This window comes from Phoxinus phoxinus (assembly GCF_949152265.1).
Source record: "Phoxinus phoxinus genome assembly, chromosome: 9".
NCBI lineage: Eukaryota > Metazoa > Chordata > Actinopteri > Cypriniformes > Leuciscidae > Phoxinus > Phoxinus phoxinus.
In genome coordinates this window covers 25,223,859-25,243,999 of record NC_136884.1, presented here as the reverse complement: position 1 = coordinate 25,243,999, position 20,141 = coordinate 25,223,859, and the positions used below count along the sequence as shown (strand labels likewise).

The 20,141-nt window shown below is 42.7% G+C and overlaps 1 protein-coding gene across 1 annotated transcript; it reads left to right on the top strand.

Moving 5' to 3' along the window:
- The first annotated feature begins 16,005 nt into the window (after positions 1 to 16,005).
- Positions 16,006 to 19,825, top strand: LOC307004202 (uncharacterized protein). The gene is made up of 3 exons (XM_079623307.1): positions 16,006 to 16,776; positions 16,965 to 18,521; positions 18,809 to 19,825. The coding sequence occupies exons 2-3, from the start codon at positions 18,341 to 18,343 to the stop codon at positions 18,958 to 18,960; spliced, it is 333 nt and encodes a 110-aa protein (XP_079479433.1). The 5' UTR covers positions 16,006 to 16,776; positions 16,965 to 18,340; the 3' UTR covers positions 18,961 to 19,825.
- The last annotated feature ends 316 nt before the right edge of the window (positions 19,826 to 20,141 follow it).

Here is a 20,141-nt window from a genome sequence, read left to right as displayed (position 1 = left end):
CGAGTGCAGAATGAATGGTGGTCTATGGAGCTATACCCCTCAAAATCCACTTTTCTCAAGATATTATTTTTTGTCTAGTAATTTGAATGTTGTATTCGAAAGGAGATGCAAAGAAATTGCACATTGCTGGGTGTTAGATTTTAAGTCACTTATTTGCTTTAAAAAGTCTTTCAACATGTCAATGACGTCATACACATCGTACGACCAGAGATACTGCTTTACGGCAATCCTTCAGTCACTTTGGTGTTTTCGCACTCTGCACTTTCTCTTCTCTCGAGGCATCGCCAGCACAGCGGACACAGGTAAACACACGTGCTAGAAGAGTTTCTGCTAGAATACATTCTGTTCCCGCTTCGGATGCCATGATGCCATCAAGCGGTATCTCTGGTCATAATCAGTCATTCACTGACCAATCAGCGTTCATTAGCAGAATGCTAGCGTGTTATGGGCAACAACAACTCAACCTGTAAGAAATCGAAATGACATAAGTACTCGTTCATTCAACTTTCGACCTATAACCCATGTTGAACTTGCCAAACCTACAATCAAATCTGAGATTTCTCAATGGCAATCGGGTGAAAGAGACAAATTTAGCCGTCTAGCCCCATAGACTCCCATTCATTTTGCACTCGGGCGATCGCCCCCAGTGGAACTCTGGTGGAACTACAACCAAAAATTCGGTACAATAGGACTTAATAGGGAGTGAGCAGGCTCTCCGTAGACGGGCTCTCTGACAGTAGGCTTGTTTGAGATGCGCCTTGCCTCGCCTGAAATGTAGTCGAGAGTTGGCGGCTGCAGTGAGGGGAGGAGTGAAAAAAGTGCAGGCAAGACGGACAGATCTCTCTTCCTGTAGTTGATCAGACACCTGTGAGATCAAAGGCGGATATCGCAGGATTCACGATATTCACACTTGTGCGCGGTGTTGCTAATAAACTGGATGTAATTTAAGTTCTGTTGCTTTTATATGAAAATAAATATAATGAACAAGACACCAAAGTACTTGTTATTTAATTACATACCAAAGATGTGTTTATCAATAATTTTTACTTTAATTACATATGTTTTAAATATATGTTTTATAAATATGACAACAATCAAATAACCCATATAGAGATCACGCTGTCAGAGTTTGGGGATACTCACATTTATGGCCTACACATAAAACACATTTAAAAAAAAAAAAAAAAGAGAGAGAGAGAGAGGGAGAACAATAGGCTACATCACAGTTGTTTAAACCAATGAGCATTAAGCTGTGTCGTGGAGAGCAACTGCGTGCGACTGCAGAATCCGAAACGTGCGCCTTGCGCTTGCGAGAGTTTTTTGACATACGTCAGCATGACATCAGAGCCAGGCAAGGCTGTTAGCATTCCATTGACTCCCATTCATTTTGGCGTCACTTTGACAGCGAATAACTTTACATCTGAGGCGTTTAAAGACGTCATTTGTCCATTATTTACATAGAAACACGACAATGTATAAAAGGCTCCATTACCTTGTATCTTACGTTATGGCCCTGTAGATGCCGTTTTTGTAAAAATAGGCTAACGATTGCGTCATAACCACGCGACTCTGTCGCACAAGTCGAGAAATTACCGTATAGACAGGAGGAGAAGCTCGCAGGCAATCGGGGGGACGTGGAGGCATAAAGTCCGATAAAGTCAAGGGAGAAGCCCATAGAGTGATAAAGTTGATCCTGCTGCTAGCTCATGGACAGCTAATGCTCACGCTCTCCGTCTCTGCAAGATTCGGAAGGGAATGATTCAGATTTCTCTCGGCACAGCTACTAGAAGACTTACAACTCTCAGACATCACGTCACATACGTCGTCAAGCTCAGTTTGAGCCTGCGCAGTTCACCTGGCGATCAGGAATAGAGTGCGGATCGGGCCGAATTTTTCAGTCCGAGCCCGGCCCGCGTCCGACAGAGCAGTAACCGAACCCGACCCGAGCCCGACAGGCATAAAGATATTTATGTTTGAGCCCGACCCGAGACCGGCAGTTAAAATACCATTTTTTTCTCATACTAATGACAATTGTACGTTTGTTTGTGTGGAAAGCCCGCTTTTATTAAGTAACTGTAGAAAGGCAATCGGAAATGTCAACAGGACAAGCGCAAAAGCGCGCGGAGCAACAAGCGCTCTTAACACCTGGCGCGCGCACATTATGCACGTGTTTCGTTGTCACGGCTACATAAACAAATGTCCGCACACAGGAAGACGGATGTTATGGTAATATTTTACATGTATTTTAATCACAAAAACGAACGTTAGCATCAAGTGAAAGCATCAGGCACATCGGCTATCTACATAATAAGCTGTTTTAAATTTAAAATGTTCAATGCCTTATCGCGCTGATGTGACCGAGCCCGACCCGAACCCGAACATCATTTCTAAATATCTGTCCGAACCCGGCCCGGCCCGTCGGGTACCGGCGGGTCCCGTCGGGCTCGGGTCGGGTATCCATCCTCTAATCAGGAAGTGAGTGCTTCTAATGGGCTTCACTTTTCTCTGTTGAAATATATGGGGTCGCTGTGTCCAATTTATATACTGTTTATGGAGCAAGGCGGCATACATTTCTAACCGGCATACATCTCGCGGTGATCAGTTCTGCGCATATTTTGTTAATCTCAAACAAGCCTATTCTCACTCCCAACTCGTCACATATGGTTGCTTGACCAGGACGACCCCCTTGGCATCACTGGGCATACCTTTGTCGTCAATTTTCAACGTCCTTCAATTTTGCTTGCTCTTTATACTAACCCCCCACCACACACATACACACAGAAACACACACAATAAAGGCACTTTTAAGAGCCATGTCTTGTGTATACCTGTCTGTGCTGTAGTGTAATTGTCAGTCAGTCAGTCTCTCTCTCTCTCTCTCTCTCTCTCTCTCTCATTTCAATTAAATTCAAATGAGTTTTATTGGCATGACTGTGTAAAATAGCACAATATTGCCAAAGCAATAGACATATACAAACATATACTGTACGTACAGCTAGATAAATAAAAGTGAACAATAAAAAAAAATAAAAAAAATACATATTATGCATAAATATATCACAAATATAATAAATAAATAATATATATATATATATATATATATATATATATATATATATAAAATAACAAAAATAAGTACAGAGAGCAGTTTAAGGGAAAAGAGGGTTCAGCCCCTCATACGATGGCAGGAATACTGCGCTGCCAGGTGAATACACTCTTCTTTCTCTCCCAAAATATAACACAGTTTGTTTATGAGGCTCGCTTGTTGGAATTGAGGTAGAATCTGTGCTATTTGTGTGAAATAAGTGTCTCTGATGTTTGGAAGTGCAGCTCATCCTCTACGACTCCATCAGTGCAGTGTGAACACAGTCTGAGCTCTCTGGCTCTCCAGCTCGGCCTGTGTCGGCCCGTCTCCACACGCAGACTGTGGTCACTAATGCGATACCTTGTCAGGAGCTTTCTCTGACCATAATTACTGATATCGGTCAGGTATGATGCCAATTTATAATCAGACTTTATTTTATGGAAGTATTTTAATTTATTTAATTGTGTGACCTTTATCTGCCAATCTTGTATGTATTCTTCTTTGGTTATGTTCCCTATTTCTTTCACTTTTGAGTGTCTGAACTGAATTGTTGAATTAAGTTTATGTTTTATCACTAAATATCGCATGGGGCTATTGGTGTCCTGCCCTGTATCTGAGAGCGCAGTGATGGTAACTCTCTGTCTGCGCGTCTGATAGATAGTAAAGCCAGAACTTTACGAGGGAATCTGCCTAATTCTGCCCGGCAACCCAGACACGGAGCGTTTCTGTGAGTTCCCAGGATGTTCTTGCAGAACTCAAGGTGGAAAATTTCAACAGGGGTTTTGTCCCAGGATTCATAATTTAGTTTAAATTTGGGGCACCAGATTTCACAGCCGTATAGGAAGATCGGTTTGATGATGCTGTCAAAGATTTTCAGCCACAGTTTAATGGGTGGGTTATATTTGAACAGGGGTTTTCTTATACTATAATAAGCCTTACGTGCTTTATCAGTCAGATCCTTTATTGCAGTGTCAGATTTTCCAGATGCTGAGATAGTCAGACCCAAATAATTATAACAGGTGACATGATTAAGAATTGTTCCCCCAAGTGTAAATTTGTATTTCTTGTCAGTAAGGCAAGGTTTTTCCAGGACTTCTCCATGTTTATTGGTAAGGCCCAGTCACTGCTGTACTGTTGTAGCAGCGAGAGGCTTTGGCACAGACCCTCTTCATGAGGAGACAGCAGCAGAAGATCGTCAGCGTACAGGAGGCTTTTGATTTCTCTGTCCTCGAGGACAAGACAAGACCAGGACAAGAGGACTTCTCAAGTGTTGATGCCAATTCATTAATATCGATATTAAATAGAGTCCGGCTGAGGCTGCAGCCTTGACGGACTCCTTTAGTTTGACTGAAATAATCAGTACGTTTGTCATTAATCTTAACGCCGCATTTGTTCCCATTGTATATATTCTTTATGGTGTCAAATGTCCTTCCTCCTATTCCACTTTGGATTATTTGTAGGAAAAGTCCATTATGCCAAACCGAATCGAAGGCTTTTTTTAAATCAATGAAGCAGCCAAATATTTTCCCTTGTTTTATTTGTTGGACGTGTTTTTGTATGAGTGTGTGGAGTGTGTAAATATGATTTGATGTTCTCTGTTTAGGCATAAATCCAATTTGACAACTGTTGAGGATCTTGTGTTCTTGAATGAACTGAACTAATCTGTCATTGATGATGGAACAGAATAGTTTGCCCAGGTTGCTGCTCACTGTGATGCCCCTATAATTATTTGGGTCGTACTTCTCACCTTGTTTAAAAATTGGTGTAATAAAATTTTCTTTCCAGATCTCAGGAAAGTGTCCTGATTTTAATAAAAGATTGAATAATTTCAGAATTGCTGCTGTAGGAAACTTTTTCCTTCATCAAAGCAGAGACCAGGAGACGTTGGGATCGCGTTCAAACAGAAGTTATTATTTTTTTGAGAACTCTCTGTGCGTAGCTGCAGTTCGTCCAACAGTCTAGTTTAAACTGTATACATTTGTAGTTTAAATACATTCCAAGAGGGATTTACATAAAGGAGGAGACTCTGAATAAAATGTAAATAAAGTAGGCGTTAGCTCGTTACCAAACTTTCCGCTCTAATCTCATCAGCATAACTATTCAAAAGCATAGAGGCTAATCCAATCAGTCTAACTATTCAATGGGGCTGGGGCTCTGGCTCCAAGAGCCATTAAAGACAAAAGGTGAGAGTCTGACTCATTTACAGGTCGGGCAGGAATCTCCTGCTGGAAACTCAATAATCATCATTTATACCTCAAATGCTAAAATCAGTCTACTAAACTTTCTCAGTTTATATACGATTGTATTGGAATCTAAATTAAACATTTAATACATTTTTAATTCTACACTGCTTTCAGTTTGGGGCTGCTGTGTTTCAGCATCTCATTAGATATTAAATCTGTCATGATCCTGGCTCTCTTTACTCTGTCTCCCCCTTTTGGTCACACACACTCATGCACTCTCGCTGATCATCATACCTCTCATTACACACACACACATTTCTCTCATCACCCCCAGCTGTGTCCACTCTCTACTCGTTACTTTGTCACTCTTTCCACACCTGTTCTCTCTTTCTCTAATTATGTCTGCTTCTTTTAGCCCTGTTTCTCCCTGTCTCGTTGCCAGATTATTTCACGAGTAATACGTATGAGTCGTCAGTATTCTAACCTCTCGTTCCTGTCTTGTCTTGTCCTGTGTTTCCTTGGGAGATTGTTCTACCTCTCTACATGTGCGACTAAGCTGTGCTTGTTACAGAATACCTGCTCGTCTCCGCCTGCTGAGATCTGACCTCCTGTGAGTTACCTGTTTGCCTGGCATCGCCTCGGTGTTTTCGGTCTCCGAGATCGCACGGCTGTCTCTTCTGAGGATCAAGTTTCGTTCTGTCTATATTCCTCTGGAGGATCTTTTGTTATCCATTATCACTGAAGAAAGATTTGTTCTCATCCTCTGGACAGCCACTTTCTGTTATTAAAGACTGTTATTCCGCATCTCGCTATTGGGTCATTCTTCTCTCCACATCACAGAATAATCTGGCCACGATGGACCCAGCGAGCGGTAACCAGTTTCAATCTGCTGTCGAACTCCAAGGTGCTATGCTGGGCCGGCATGAGGAGGAGCTTACCGCCGCGAGACAAGCCGTCGAGTCCTTAGTCTCCCAGGTATCAGGTCTCTCCGCACAGCTCCATCATCTGCGCCATGAAGCTTCCGTTTCTCAGGATCACCGCGAGACACCGGAACCACGAGTCAACAACCCTCCGTGCTTCGCGGGTGAGCCCACTCAATGTCGCGCCTTCTTGACTCAATGTGAAGTAGTCTTCTCTCTTCAACCCTCGACCTATGCTTCGGATCGAGCCAGAGTGGCCTTTGTAATTTCTCTCCTTGCTGGACGAGCCCGTGAATGGGGAGCAGCCAACTGGGAGACTGAGGCGGCCTGTACTCTTGACTTTTCTCTGTTTAAAGCCGAGATGATTCGTGTCTTCGACCGCTCTGCGTATGGAGAGGAGGCTTCACGTTTACTCTCCTCCCTTCGCCAGGGTAGACGCTCCGCTGCGGATTTCTCGATTGAATTCCGCACTCTCGCGACCACCAGTGGTTGGAATGAGCCGGCTTTGGTGGCCCGCTTCCAGGAGGGGCTTAATTCCGAGCTAAAGGATGAGATCTGCGCTCGAGGGGTGCCGACTCGACTTGATGACCTGATCGACCTGGCGATCCGGATAGAGAAGCGATTCGACCTACGCCGTCGCTCACGCAACCTTGAGTTTTCTCTGCTCTCTCCCTCACCCTCCGTTCCTCCTTCGTCTTCCAGTGGTACGGAGCCGGAGGCGATGCAGCTCGGAGGATTACGCATCTCTGCTAGGGAACGAGAAAGGAGAGTGACCAATCGCCTCTGCATGTACTGTGCTTCCTCTGATCACTTTGTTAATAATTGCCCGGTAAAAGCCAGAGCTCGCCAGTAAGCGGAGGGCTACTGGCGAGCGCTTCTTCCAGGGACTCTCCATCGAGGTCGTGTACCACTCTCTCCATTTCTCTCCGCTGGCCTGGGTCTTCTGTCGCCTGTGCAGCCTTGATAGACTCTGGTGCGGAGGGGAATTTCGTCGACGAGGCGTGGGCTCAAGAGCAAGGTATTCCCCTCATTGACTTAAGAGACTCCACCCCACTTTATGCCCTAGACGGTAGTGCCCTTCCTCGGATTCGGAGGAGGACCGTTCCTCTCACTCTAACTGTCTCGGGGAACCACAGCGAGACCATTTCTTTTTTTGTTTTTTGTTCACCTTTTAGTCCGGTGGTTTTAGGACACCCCTGGCTGGTTCAGCATAATCCTCAAATCAATTGGTCTAATAATTCTGTGTTGTCTTGGAAATTGTCTTGTCATGTCGAATGTTTAACCTCTGCTATTCCTCCTGTGTCTTCTGTCTCTGTTTCTCAGGAGGGGCCGGGTGATTTGTCTGGGGTACCGGAGGAATATCACGATCTGCGGGAGGTGTTCAGTCGTTCCCGTGCCACTTCTCTTCCTCCTCATCGACCGTACGACTGTGGCATCGATCTCCTCCCGGGTACTATGCCCCCGCGGGGAGGACTTTATTCTTTGTCAGCCCCCGAACGCGAAGCACTCGAGAATTACCTTTTCGACTCCCTTAATGCAGGTACCATTGTACCCTCTTCGTCTCCTGCCGGCGCTGGTTTTTTTTTTGTTAAAAAGAAGGACGGTTCTTTGCGTCCCTGCATAGATTATAGAGGGCTGAATGAGATCACTGTCAAGAATCGTTATCCCTTGCCACTGATGTCTTCAGCCTTTGAACTACTGCAGGGAGCAAAGTTTTTTACTAATCTTGACCTTCGTAATGCTTATCATCTCGTGCGCATCAAGGAGGGCGATGAGTGGAAGACCGCCTTTAACACGCCCCTCGGTCACTTTGAATACCGGGTTCTTCCGTTCGGTCTGGTCAACGCTCCTGCCGTTTTTCAAGCCCTCGTCAACGATGTCCTTCGGGATATGCTTAATATTTTTGTCTTCGTTTATCTCGATGACATTTTGATTTTTTCACCCTCTCTCGAAGTGCACGTCCAACACGTTCGTCGGGTTCTCCAGCGGTTATTAGAGAATCGACTCTTTGTCAAAGCTGAGAAGTGCACCTTTCATGCTCCCTCTGTTACGTTTCTCGGCTCGATCATTTCTGCGGAGGGGATCGGTATGGATCCTTCTAAGGTCCAGGCGGTTATTGATTGGCCCGTTCCTGACTCTCGTGTCGCGCTGCAGCGATTTCTCGGTTTCGCTAATTTTTATCGCCGCTTTATACGCAACTTTAGTCAGGTGGCCGCCCCGCTCACCGCCTTGACTTCAGTCAAGTCTAGATTCGTGTGGTCAGTTCCGGCTCAGCGCGCTTTCGATCGTCTTAAATCCCTTTTCACTACCGCCCCCATTCTGCTCACCCCCGACGTCGCGAGACAGTTTATCGTCGAGGTCGACGCTTCTGAGGTGGGGGTCGGGGCGGTTCTCTCTCAGCGCTCGTCGGTCGATGAGAAGGTACACCCCTGTGCCTTCTTTTCGCACCGCCTCTCTCCCGCGGAGCGTAATTATGACGTCGGGAACCGTGAATTACTCGCCATACGCTTGGCACTGGGAGAGTGGCGTCAATGGTTAGAAGGGGCCCCAGTTCCGTTCATTGTTTGGACGGACCACAGAAACCTGGAGTATATTCGTTCCGCCAAGAGATTGAACGCTCGCCAGGCTCGTTGGGCTCTGTTTTTCACGCGTTTTGATTTTTCCATCTCTTATCGTCCCGGGTCGAAGAACGTTAAACCAGACGCTCTTTCCCGTCTCTTCGACTCCTCGACTTCCACCACTGCACAGGAGAAGATTATTCCTTCTAACTGTGTAGTGGGTGCGGCAGTCTGGGGAGTCGAGAGACTGGTAAAGCGCGCCCTCACTCACGCTACCGTTCCGCGCGCCTGTCCTAAGCATCTTCTGTTTGTTCCTACTCCTGCGCGCTTAGCAACCCTTCAGTGGGGCCACTCCTCTAAATTGTCCGCCCATCCCGGCGTGCGGGGCACTCTCGCCTCCATCCGTCAACGCTTTTGGTGGCCTAGATTGGAACGAGACGCGCGTCGTTTTGTCGCCTCCTGTCCTGTTTGTGCCCAGACCAAGGCCGGTAATTCGCCACCTGCAGGTCTACTTCGTCCCTTACCGGTTCCTTCACGTCCATGGTCCCACATTGGACTCGATTTTATCACCGGTCTTCCTCCGTCTGCAGGGAACACGGTCATTTTGACTGTCGTTGACCGCTTCTCTAAGTCCGCGCACTTCATTCCGCTCGTCAAGCTTCCCTCTGCCAAAGAGACGGCCCAGATCATGGTTGATCATGTTTTTAAATTACACGGTCTTCCCACCGACGTGGTTTCTGATAGGGGACCACAGTTCGCCTCTCAATTTTGGAGAGAGTTCTGTCGTCTTATCGGAGCTACCGCCAGCCTTTCGTCCGGGTTTCATCCCCAAACTAACGGTCAGGCCGAACGAGCCAATCAAATTGTCACCCGCAGTCTCCGCAGTCTTGCACACCGTAATCCCTCGTCTTGGTCAGAGCAACTTGCCTGGGCAGAATACGCGCACAATTCGCTTCCCAGTTCCGCCACGGGTCTCTCACCATTTAATTGTTGCCTGGGTTATCAACCCCCATTGTTCTCCTCGCAGAATACTGAATCTAATGTTCCTTCTGTACAAGCGTTCATCGATCGCTGCAAGCGCACTTGGAGAGAGGTGAGATCATCACTCTGTCGCTCGAGGAGGCGCATGAGCAACACCGCTAACAAACGTCGTGTCAAAAGTCCTCGCTATGTTTGTGGCCAACGGGTCTGGCTTTCCACGTCCAATTTACCTCTCCAATCAGAATCTCGTAAGCTAGCTCCTCGTTTTGTCGGGCCGTTTCGTATCGATAAGGTCATCAGTCCTGTCGTTGTTAAGCTCGCCCTTCCTCCTAGTCTTCGTCGTGTCCACCCCGTTTTTCACGTCTCCTGCATAAAACCGACCGTTCGCGCGCCCTCTCGCCCTTCTATTCCTCCCATTCGTGTTGAAGGGACGCCGGTTTACAAGGTCCGCAAGCTTTTAGATATGCGACGCCGAGGTCGTGGGCATCAATATTTAGTGGACTGGGAGGGGTACGGTCCTGAGGAGAGGAGTTGGGTCTCGGCTCGGGACATCCTGGACCCCTCGCTCATTGATGATTTCCTCCGGTCCCGTCAGTCTCCTGCCTCGGGAGCGCCAGGAGGCGCTCGTTGAGGAGAGGGTACTGTCATGATCCTGGCTCTCTTTACTCTGTCTCCCCCTTTTGGTCACACACACTCATGCACTCTCGCTGATCATCATACCTCTCATTACACACACACACATTTCTCTCATCACCCCCAGCTGTGTCCACTCTCTACTCGTTACTTTGTCACTCTTTCCACACCTGTTCTCTCTTTCTCTAATTATGTCTGCTTCTTTTAGCCCTGTTTCTCCCTGTCTCGTTGCCAGATTATTTCACGAGTAATACGTATGAGTCGTCAGTATTCTAACCTCTCGTTCCTGTCTTGTCTTGTCCTGTGTTTCCTTGGGAGATTGTTCTACCTCTCTACATGTGCGACTAAGCTGTGCTTGTTACAGAATACCTGCTCGTCTCCGCCTGCTGAGATCTGACCTCCTGTGAGTTACCTGTTTGCCTGGCATCGCCTCGGTGTTTTCGGTCTCCGAGATCGCACGGCTGTCTCTTCTGAGGATCAAGTTTCGTTCTGTCTATATTCCTCTGGAGGATCTTTTGTTATCCATTATCACTGAAGAAAGATTTGTTCTCATCCTCTGGACAGCCACTTTCTGTTATTAAAGACTGTTATTCCGCATCTCGCTATTGGGTCATTCTTCTCTCCACATCACAAAATCCACACCGCAGGATTTTTTTTTTTTTTTTAGGTATTTCATCTTGTCTGTCAGTTCATTTAATAATATGGGCTGGTCTAGATGGTTTAGCTGGTCTTTTACAGTACGCTCCAGGCAGAGGCGTGCCAAGGTTGAGGGGGCCCCCAGGCAAAATTAATCAATGGGGCCCTTCTAATATATATTTTTGTAAATATATATTTTTTACCTAGAGATATAATTATACAGCATAAAAAAGTAGTCAAAACACATCTAACAGAACATGAATTGTTTATTGTTTACAACATTAAAGTACTTAGGTTTTATCAAAATACAATATCCGTCAATTCACTCAGGAAAAGGTACAAATTAACACAGGATTTATTTATACACAAGATGCAAACTCAGATAATAAAACAAAAATTCAGAAAATACTCTGAATAGAATGTCTCTTAGACAATCTTCAAGGAATCAGGAATCAGTGACGTGGAACGAGATCCGACTGAACTGAAGTGAGACTGGGGATTATAGGGCATACAGTAAGCAGCGTGGTGATCAGAGCTGATGAAGTGCAGGATAATCAGGAATCAGAGTGCTTACAGGTGCAAATCCAGGAGAGTGCTGGGAGATGTAGTGAGGTGCAGGACAGGACCAAGGGTAACCGTGAAAATATCCTTCTCAAGAACGGTACATACATCTTCATATACAAACCCTTTCCAAAAAATTTGAATATCATGGAAAAGTTCATTTATTTCAGGAATTCAACTTAAAATGTGAAACTAATATATAGGTATATTATATAAAGCATCTTTATAAAGATTTTCTGCTGAAGGAAGCATGAAGTGCTCTAAATGTCCTGGAAGTCCAGAGTCAATGCAGCCGTCTACCAGGACATTTAGAGCACTTCATGCTTCCTTCAGCAGAAAATCTTTATGAAGATGCTTTATATATTATACCTATATAATATATGTTTCACATTTTAAATTGAATTCCTGAAATAAATTAACTTTTCATGATATTCTAATTTTTTGGAAAGGGTCTGTATTGTCATCTTAAAAACGCTGCTTGCGAGCCTTAGCTAAGGCAAATGATGTCACTATGTCCTCCATATCTAGAGACCTTCGAACGTTGCGTTCAATAGAAATTAGTGCAAGTGCTGAGAGCCTGTCTTGATTCATTGTTGACCTGAGGTATGATTAAAATTAACTTTAATGCTGAAAAACTTCTCTCACCAGAGGCAACAGTGACAGGAAGAGTAAGGAGCAGACGAAGAGCAATGCTTAAGTTTCCGTACAAATCTAGAAGTTGCTCCTTGAAGATGTAATCTAACATGTTACTTGGTGAAGTAGATGAATGATCAGGAAAGGTATGGACAGCAGCCCTGACCTCCATAGCCAAATCCTCTGAATGTATGTCATGTAAGGCTCTTTCCATTGTTTTGCAGTTATCTTCGAGTTGTCCACTATGCATTGCTTCTCTCATGTTTTCTTTTGAGAACAGAAAACTATACATGGCATAAACATCCTCTAGCTTACAGAATCGGTCATTGAGACTTCCAATGGCTGTGTCCACCAAGGGCAGAAAAAAATCTCTTCTGAAAGACTCTTCTGGTGTGCATTGTGTCTGATCTCTGCCCTCATATAGGAATTGTCGTGATGTTTTGCGTTGTCTTTTCTCAGGCAATGTCATGTCAATATCAAGAGCTTCTGCTATCTCTCTTGCATCCGTTTGACAAGCAGCAAGTCCACTTTCCCTGAAATTTTTCAAGTATGTTTGTACTCCCTGAGTTTCCTTTTTAAGTGTCTCTAGAGAAACACTTGGGCTCTGAAGAATTTTGCTCACATGGTTAATCTGATACAAGACATTGTACCAGATTACCACACACAGGACAAAACGCCAGGTCATCAGCTCATTCTGAATGCTGTTTGCTATGGACATTGTCTCAGAGTCTTTCTTCTCCACAGCAAATTTCTGGAGGGCAGATAGGGCTTCCACAGGCTCTGGCAGCAGGTAACGTACCACCTTCACGCTATCAATTCGAGCCTCCCATCGTGTTGTTGACAAATATTTGACAGTTAGCTGCTTCACATGTTGCTGTAGTATTGCCCAGCGCTGCACAGATGAGCTAAAGAAAGATATTATACAATCTCTGCAGAACACCAAAGAAAGAGACTGATGCCACAGATGACTTGGCTGCATCTGCCAAGACTAGGTTCAGAGTGTGACTGCTGCATGGGACACACCATGCCTTGTTGTTCAGCTTCAAGATTCTTGTCTGAACTCCTTGTTTACTGCCCATCATATTACTTCCATTGTCATAGGATTGGCCACGACAATCTGAAATCTTTATGTTGTGCTTCTCAAGTTTTTCCAAAAGGGTATCATACAGACCTTTTCCAGATGTATCCTGTACATCAATGAATCCACAGAAATGTTCAGTGATGAAGGCTCCAACAGAAGATTCACAATTCACAACACAACAGAAAGTTGTTCAGTATGGCTGACGTCAGGAGTACAGTCCATTATGACAGAATAGTACTTTGCTTTTGTCACCCTGCGAACTATCTCTTGCATTATTTTGTCTCCAATTAATGTTATGATCTCATTCTGTATTGTATTGCTAAGGTAATGAACCTTTACCTCTTTGTTTTGAATCCTCCTTATGTGTTCATTTAGAATGGGATCGAATTGTGCCATTAACTCTACCTGTGACAAGAAATTGCCATTGTGTGGGTCAAATAAAACATCTGTGTGGCCCCTCAAAGCATGATTGCGCTCCGAAAGATGGCAGATGATGGCAATCACTCTTCTTACAACACCTTTCCAATGTTGCACTTCAATCTGCATTAAATCTTGATGGACTTGATCAATGGTTGTTTTATTTAGCAACCTCTTTTGAAGATTATGCCAGCTTTCCATATTCTCAGCATGTGCCTTCGAATACTCATGTTCTTTTAAATGGCTGGCTATATATTTCCATGTGCGAAATCCACCTTTGCTGAGAGCATTTTCACATTTACCAAACAGTGCACATGCAAAGCAGAATACTGCATCTGTGCTGATAGAGTATACAAGCCACGACCTGTTTATTTTCTCTCCATTTTTCATTACAATCTTATAATTGTCTTTTGTGAATCGTCGAGGAACTTTTTCGTTATTTTGTGGAAACACTGCATCGGTTACTTGGACTGGGCCATTTCTCACAATTTCACAACCCTCATGATCTTGAAGAATCATTGGCCATTTTGCAGGGTCGTGAGACATTGGGAATCTTGTAGTACCTTTGTCAAGATCAACACTACTGCATGTGGAAGAAGTGAGTGGTGTTTCCTCATCATCAGCAGGTTGTTGTTGCAATGTCAACAAGATGGATGGTACTAAAAACATACAGAAGATATTTAGTCACAAAATACTTTAATAAAGCACATATATACTGAAATATTTTAGCACTATCTGACACTTTGAACTTACCATTTTCACTGTCAGGAGAGGCAGGAGAATCTTCTGTCTGAAGTGGTGGTGACAGGAACTTAAGTAATGCTCCTACATAAGAAATATATGGTTAGCATCTTATTAAATATGTATTTTATTATCCTATATTAGCTATCTGACACTCTGAACTTACCATTTTCACTGTCAGGAGAGGCTGGAGAATCTTCTGTCTGAAGTGGTGGTGACAGGAACTTAAGTAATGCTCCTACATAAGAAATATATGGTTAGCATCTTATTTAATATTTATTTTATTATCCTATATTAGCACTATCTGACACTCTGAACTTACCATTTTCACTGTCAGGAGGGACTGTATAATCTTCTGTCTGAAGTGGTGGTGAAAGGAATTTAAGTAATGCTCCTATAAAGAAATATAGCCTATTGTTAGGATCATAATTTTATATTTTATTATTATTATGTTAGTTTATCAGATAATAGTTTAGTTCTTTTTTACATGTTTAATCAATTACTTTTGCAGTACAGACACTTTCCAAGCAATGTTGCTGTGTACCAAAGGTATTCTATTTCAGCCTGCATTAATAATACCATTTATTACATGGCTTGGTTCAATTAAAATGTAGAATGCGGTCTGTTATTTCTTGATAACAGATCGCTGCAGTCAGAGTATAACAGACCATTGCCATGAAATGAAAAACAGAGCGTTGCTATGGACTCACAGGATTCTAACCGTAGAGACAGAGCGCACTATTTTCTTTGGCGGAAGCTTACTGGAAGCAAAACAATCGTAAACTATCAATAAACTCCTTTTTAAATCAATATTTTCTTTCAAAGTAATGATTTATTTGGTAGGTAGCCATGTAATAAGTGTGGTAATGTATAGCAAGTCGGTAGTTAAGAACGAGGTTGTGTGCTTTTTTTTTTTTTTACATTTCTGAATAACATTCTGATAACAGATCAATCGAGATAGATAGACATGTCTTTTCTGTAAAGCTGATTTAAAACAATACGTATTACTGTGAAAACTAGATGTGAATTGAACAAGGACAACATTTTTGTCATTAACGTTAATTATTATTCTTAACGTAAATTAAGTGTTAAGTCAATCATCATCTCATTCATTCTTCATCACTTACCGCAGTTCTGTTTTTTCTTTTCCACTTCATCTTGCTTTTTTTTCCGCTTCTGGCTTCCAGACGGATATGTCCTCTTCATGTTTAATACATGAATTCATGCATTTCTGGCTATGAATCGAAAATAGCTATAGAAACGCGAGTAAGCAGCGGCAGTTTGAAAAAAGCGCCAAAGGCTGCAATAGTATAAACAGCATTAAGAGAGGGGGCCCCACTAAGGGGTATGCGGAGGTGTGGCGGCGTCACTGCTTGTGCGTGCTATATTAATAGGAAAATTTTTGATTGTTTAAATGATCGATCCTCGGGGGCCCCCTCAAAATGCGGGGCCCCAGGCAATTGTCTGCCTTGCCTGTCCTATTGCAGCGCCTCTGGCTCCAGGGTATATAGTTGGGAGGTCAGATGTTTTTGGGTGAGGGTTGGTTCGTTTTGTGAATAGAGATTTCCAAAATGTTCGGTCCAGATGTTTGGGTCATAGATGGGAATGTGTTTGGGTTCTTTTGATTTATCTAAATTATTCCATAATTCCCAAAAATAATTCTGATCAACTGCCTCCTCAATCTTATTAAGCTTTGCTTTCCATGTGATCAGCTTTTTTCTGTATTAGTAGTGACTTGTATGTTTTGAGGGTTTGCTGATATGTCTCATTATAATGTTTCTATGTATCTTTAACTAGAATGGCACTTTATGTGGTGATGCGTTTTTGAAGAGCTTTTTCGAATGGTCCATCTGCCGTTATGAGGTTGACAAGATCTGCAATGAACAACATTTCACGTGCCCAGCTTGTACCCCTCTAATGCTGGCAGTTGCTGTGGAAGGCAACAGAAAACTTCACCATTTCAAAAAGGCTGGTAGTAAGTGTGTTGGTAGTAAGTGTGTTGTTGTTGTTGTATGGCAATAAGTAATTGTATTAAAATTATTATTTTTTTGGTCATTTTTTATACTATGACTTAATGTCTTGTGTCACTAATACAAAGACCTTGTAGCTGAATGTTTAAAATGACAGTTTTGTTCTTTCTATTATTGTCACAACAATTCGTTGAATTATCCTGAAATAGTTTTTTTGTAAGTTTGTGTTCATTGTCGTTTAAAAATCAGATCTAAAAAAATCTATCTAATTTAGTTTTATTAGTTCAGAGAGCTCTGGCTACTTCGAAGGGTTGTTTCTTTGCAAAAATGATGATGTTTCCTCTTTTGTTCAATATATCCGAGAAAAAGTGCAACACGTAAGTGTACTACACTGCCTCAGATTGCTTGCAAGTACACAGTATGATTTCATGATTTGTTTGTGAAAAGTTTTATACACTGATTTCACATAGAAAATGTGTACACAATTCATGAATCAAGCCTATCAGCTTGTTTTTTCTGTCTATCACAAATGCCTGTTTTTCCTTTTATCTTTTATGTCATGTAGATGGGAGGCAAAGGTGTTTGTGGATCTGCAGAGTTTGCAGCTGCCAAAGAGTTTTCCAGAAAGACCAGCAGTAAACTGGATGAAGAGGGCATTGAAGTCGCTGTCTGTCGGCATGGTGTTCTTTTGAGGGTACTCCATATGTTCAGAGGAGAGATCTATGCATATCCTTTGTACTTGCAGAAGGAACTTTAAGAAAATGCAACTTTCTTTTGTGCTGACATCATGTGCAAATACTGGCCATACTTGATCAAAGTTTGCCAGGCCTGCCCAGAACTGAGAAATCTTCTGAACATGAAGCCATTCCTCTCTGTTATGCATGCGAAAGTACATGGCATAAAATGTGAGGTATATTACACCAATGTGTTGTTCGTATTGCCTCTTTAAATGTTGTTATATATTCTGATAAAGCCTGCATGTACTAAACATTTTCTCACTATAAATAGATCAAATGGAGTGGAAGCTTTCAAACGGGTGCTGCATATACCATGGGGGAAGAAGTAGAACAAGCAAATAGCTTTTTATCAAGGATTGGTATAAGCACTAAGTTCATGTCCAAAGTATGTAATATGGCCCTCAATACCAATTTTCCAAATATTAAAATTTTCTAGGGACATTTAACAAAATAAATATGAGACTTTGTTGTTTGGTGTATATAACATTAGTTTATTTTGATTGACAGGACGCACAGATTTGCTCACATTGCAGTGTATGGGGTGGAACAAAATGGAAGGTTCAAAATATGTGCCAAACTCTTTGCACAAGATACCAAAAGGCAATGTTCATTTATATTAATCTTTATTATCTGTGTAAAATGTGAAGCATCAATCTCTTCTAAAGTGCCAGAAAGTACTTGAATAGGTCGGTTTCACGTGACGTCACGCTGCTGCATCGCGAGAGCGCGAAATTCAGATGGAGGGCAGGAAGTGAAATAGCTGAGGATCTGCCGACTGAAAAAATGCCAATGTTTTGTGTAGTTTACGGCTGCTCCAATCGTTCTAATCGAGAAAAGGGAAAGAGTTTTTATAGAGTACCGAAAATTGTCACTCATAAAGGTGATAAATGTAAAAAGCTCACAGAACAACGCCGTAAAAATCAACGCCGTGTCTGCAGCGACCACTTCGTCGGAGGTATGTTAGCTAACGTAGCCATCGTGTTTTTTGTGTCTGTGTTTATATAGCATTAGTTGTCGTTAAATGCTCATTTACTTAGTAATAATTATTAAGTTACCGGTAGTCTAATATGGACTTCATTGGGGCTTTTTAGGCTACCCTAGCGCTTTAGGTGACGTTGAGTCGGTAGATTGGGCTCCGGCGGTCAACCTAGGTTACCAAAAAACTAAGCCCAAATCAGAGGCGTCTCTTAAACGAGAGCAGAGGATGAAGCTCAAGGAAGACCAACAAAGACGATCGGAATGTGCAGAGGCTATATTGGATCTCCAACAGACAGATGAGAGCCCGGATCTGACGCAGACAGCCGAAAGCTCCGAACCGAAGCAGCCAGCTGACAATAACCCACAATCAGAGGGGATCGGGGGGAATGGGACATTAAATTATCAAGGTAAATTATTGTACTAAGATGTGTAACCAGCATTATTATTCATTGTTATTAATAATTATTAATTGTTACAAATGTTGAACAGAAAACTTGTATGTTTATTAAAATGTTGTAAAAAAAGATTACTTCACAACAATTCACATAATTCATATTAACTAAAATCACTCTGTATAATTGGACCAGAGAACTTGCATGTTTGTAAAAAGGTTGTCAAAAAGATAACTTCACAACAATTCACATAATTCATATTCATGAATTAATGAATTATGCTCCCCACTGATATGTTGCAGGCTATGTAGATGCCGGATGCCAGACTGAGCTAACAATGGATGACATTGAGAAGATGGAGGATGTTCTGAGACAAAACACAACAGAGCTGGGAGATCTTCGAGCCAAAGCACTGGACACACAGTTCAACAAGGAGTCCTTTGAAAAAAACTAAGACAAGACAAGGTTCTACACGGGGCTCCCCAACTTCTTAGTTTTAATTCAGATTTTTGAGCTGTGCAAACCCTACATCAGCTGTGGTCCTATGTCTGTGCTGTCTAAATTTGAACAGTTAATTTTAGTTTTGATGAAGCTGAGACTAAATCTCCCGCTGAAAGATTTACCTTTCAGGTTCAAGATCTCTCTGCCAACTGCTTCTAGAGTTTGGCATAAAGTAATTGACATACTTCATGAAAGGTTGGAATTTCAAATTGAGTGGCCAGAGCGACATGTTCTTCAAGCTACAATGCCAATGGGATTCAGACAGGCATTTGGATGTAAAGTTGCTGTGATAGTTGACTGTTTCAAAGTTTTTATTGAGAAGCCCTCAAATTTACTAGCCCAAGCACAAACGTGGTCAAACTACAAGCATCACCATACTGTAAAATTTCTGATTGGTGTTGCACCCAAAGGCTATGTCACTTACATATCTTGTGCCTGGGGAGGGAGAGTCAGCGATAAACAGATCACAATAGAGAGTGGCCTCCTAAAAAACCTGTTACCTGGAGATATTGTCCTAGCAGACCGTGGGTTCAATATTGGTGATAGTGTGGGATTTTACTGTGCTTCACTACAGATACCTGCCTTTACCAAGGGGAGAAAACAGCTGTCAGCGTATGAGGTGGCAGACACAAGAAAAATAGCGAATTTGCGTATTCATGTTGAGAGAGTTATTGGTTTAGTCAGAAGAAAATATCAGATTCTGCAAAGCAGGGCTATGCCCATAGAGAACAAAACAAGGTGAGGCACTAGCGTTGATTGACAAGATTGGGGTTATTTACTGTGTCTTTGTCTAATCTTTCGGAGTCTATTGTCCCATTGGAGTGAGGAGGGAGGGATAGGGATAATAATCAGTCAGTCCAGTACCTGAGCCCTCACACATGTAGTGTCCAATACCTGATCCCTGCTTCTTGGCTATGATGATAATAAGTAAGAGGACAGGGAGTAGTAGTATCTGAGCCCGACACGTGTCAGTCTGTTAATATGTTTTCAACAAGTGTAATACTTTTATCCACTAGTCCAATTGTACTGGCTATATGTATTATATGTAATTAAATTGATTCTAATCTGTTATTGCACATCATGTTCTTGATATTATAACAATTGTTGAAAAATCTTATCTTGTAAATAAACCAC

Bases quoted from the DNA above. Each gene is read 5' to 3' on its own strand.
- LOC307004202 (XM_079623307.1), top strand. From the start codon at position 18,341: ATGAAGCTCAAGGAAGACCAACAAAGACGATCGGAATGTGCAGAGGCT. The intron at 18,522-18,808 runs GTAAATTATTGT...GATATGTTGCAG, and splicing joins TGGGACATTAAATTATCAAG to GCTATGTAGATGCCGGATGC.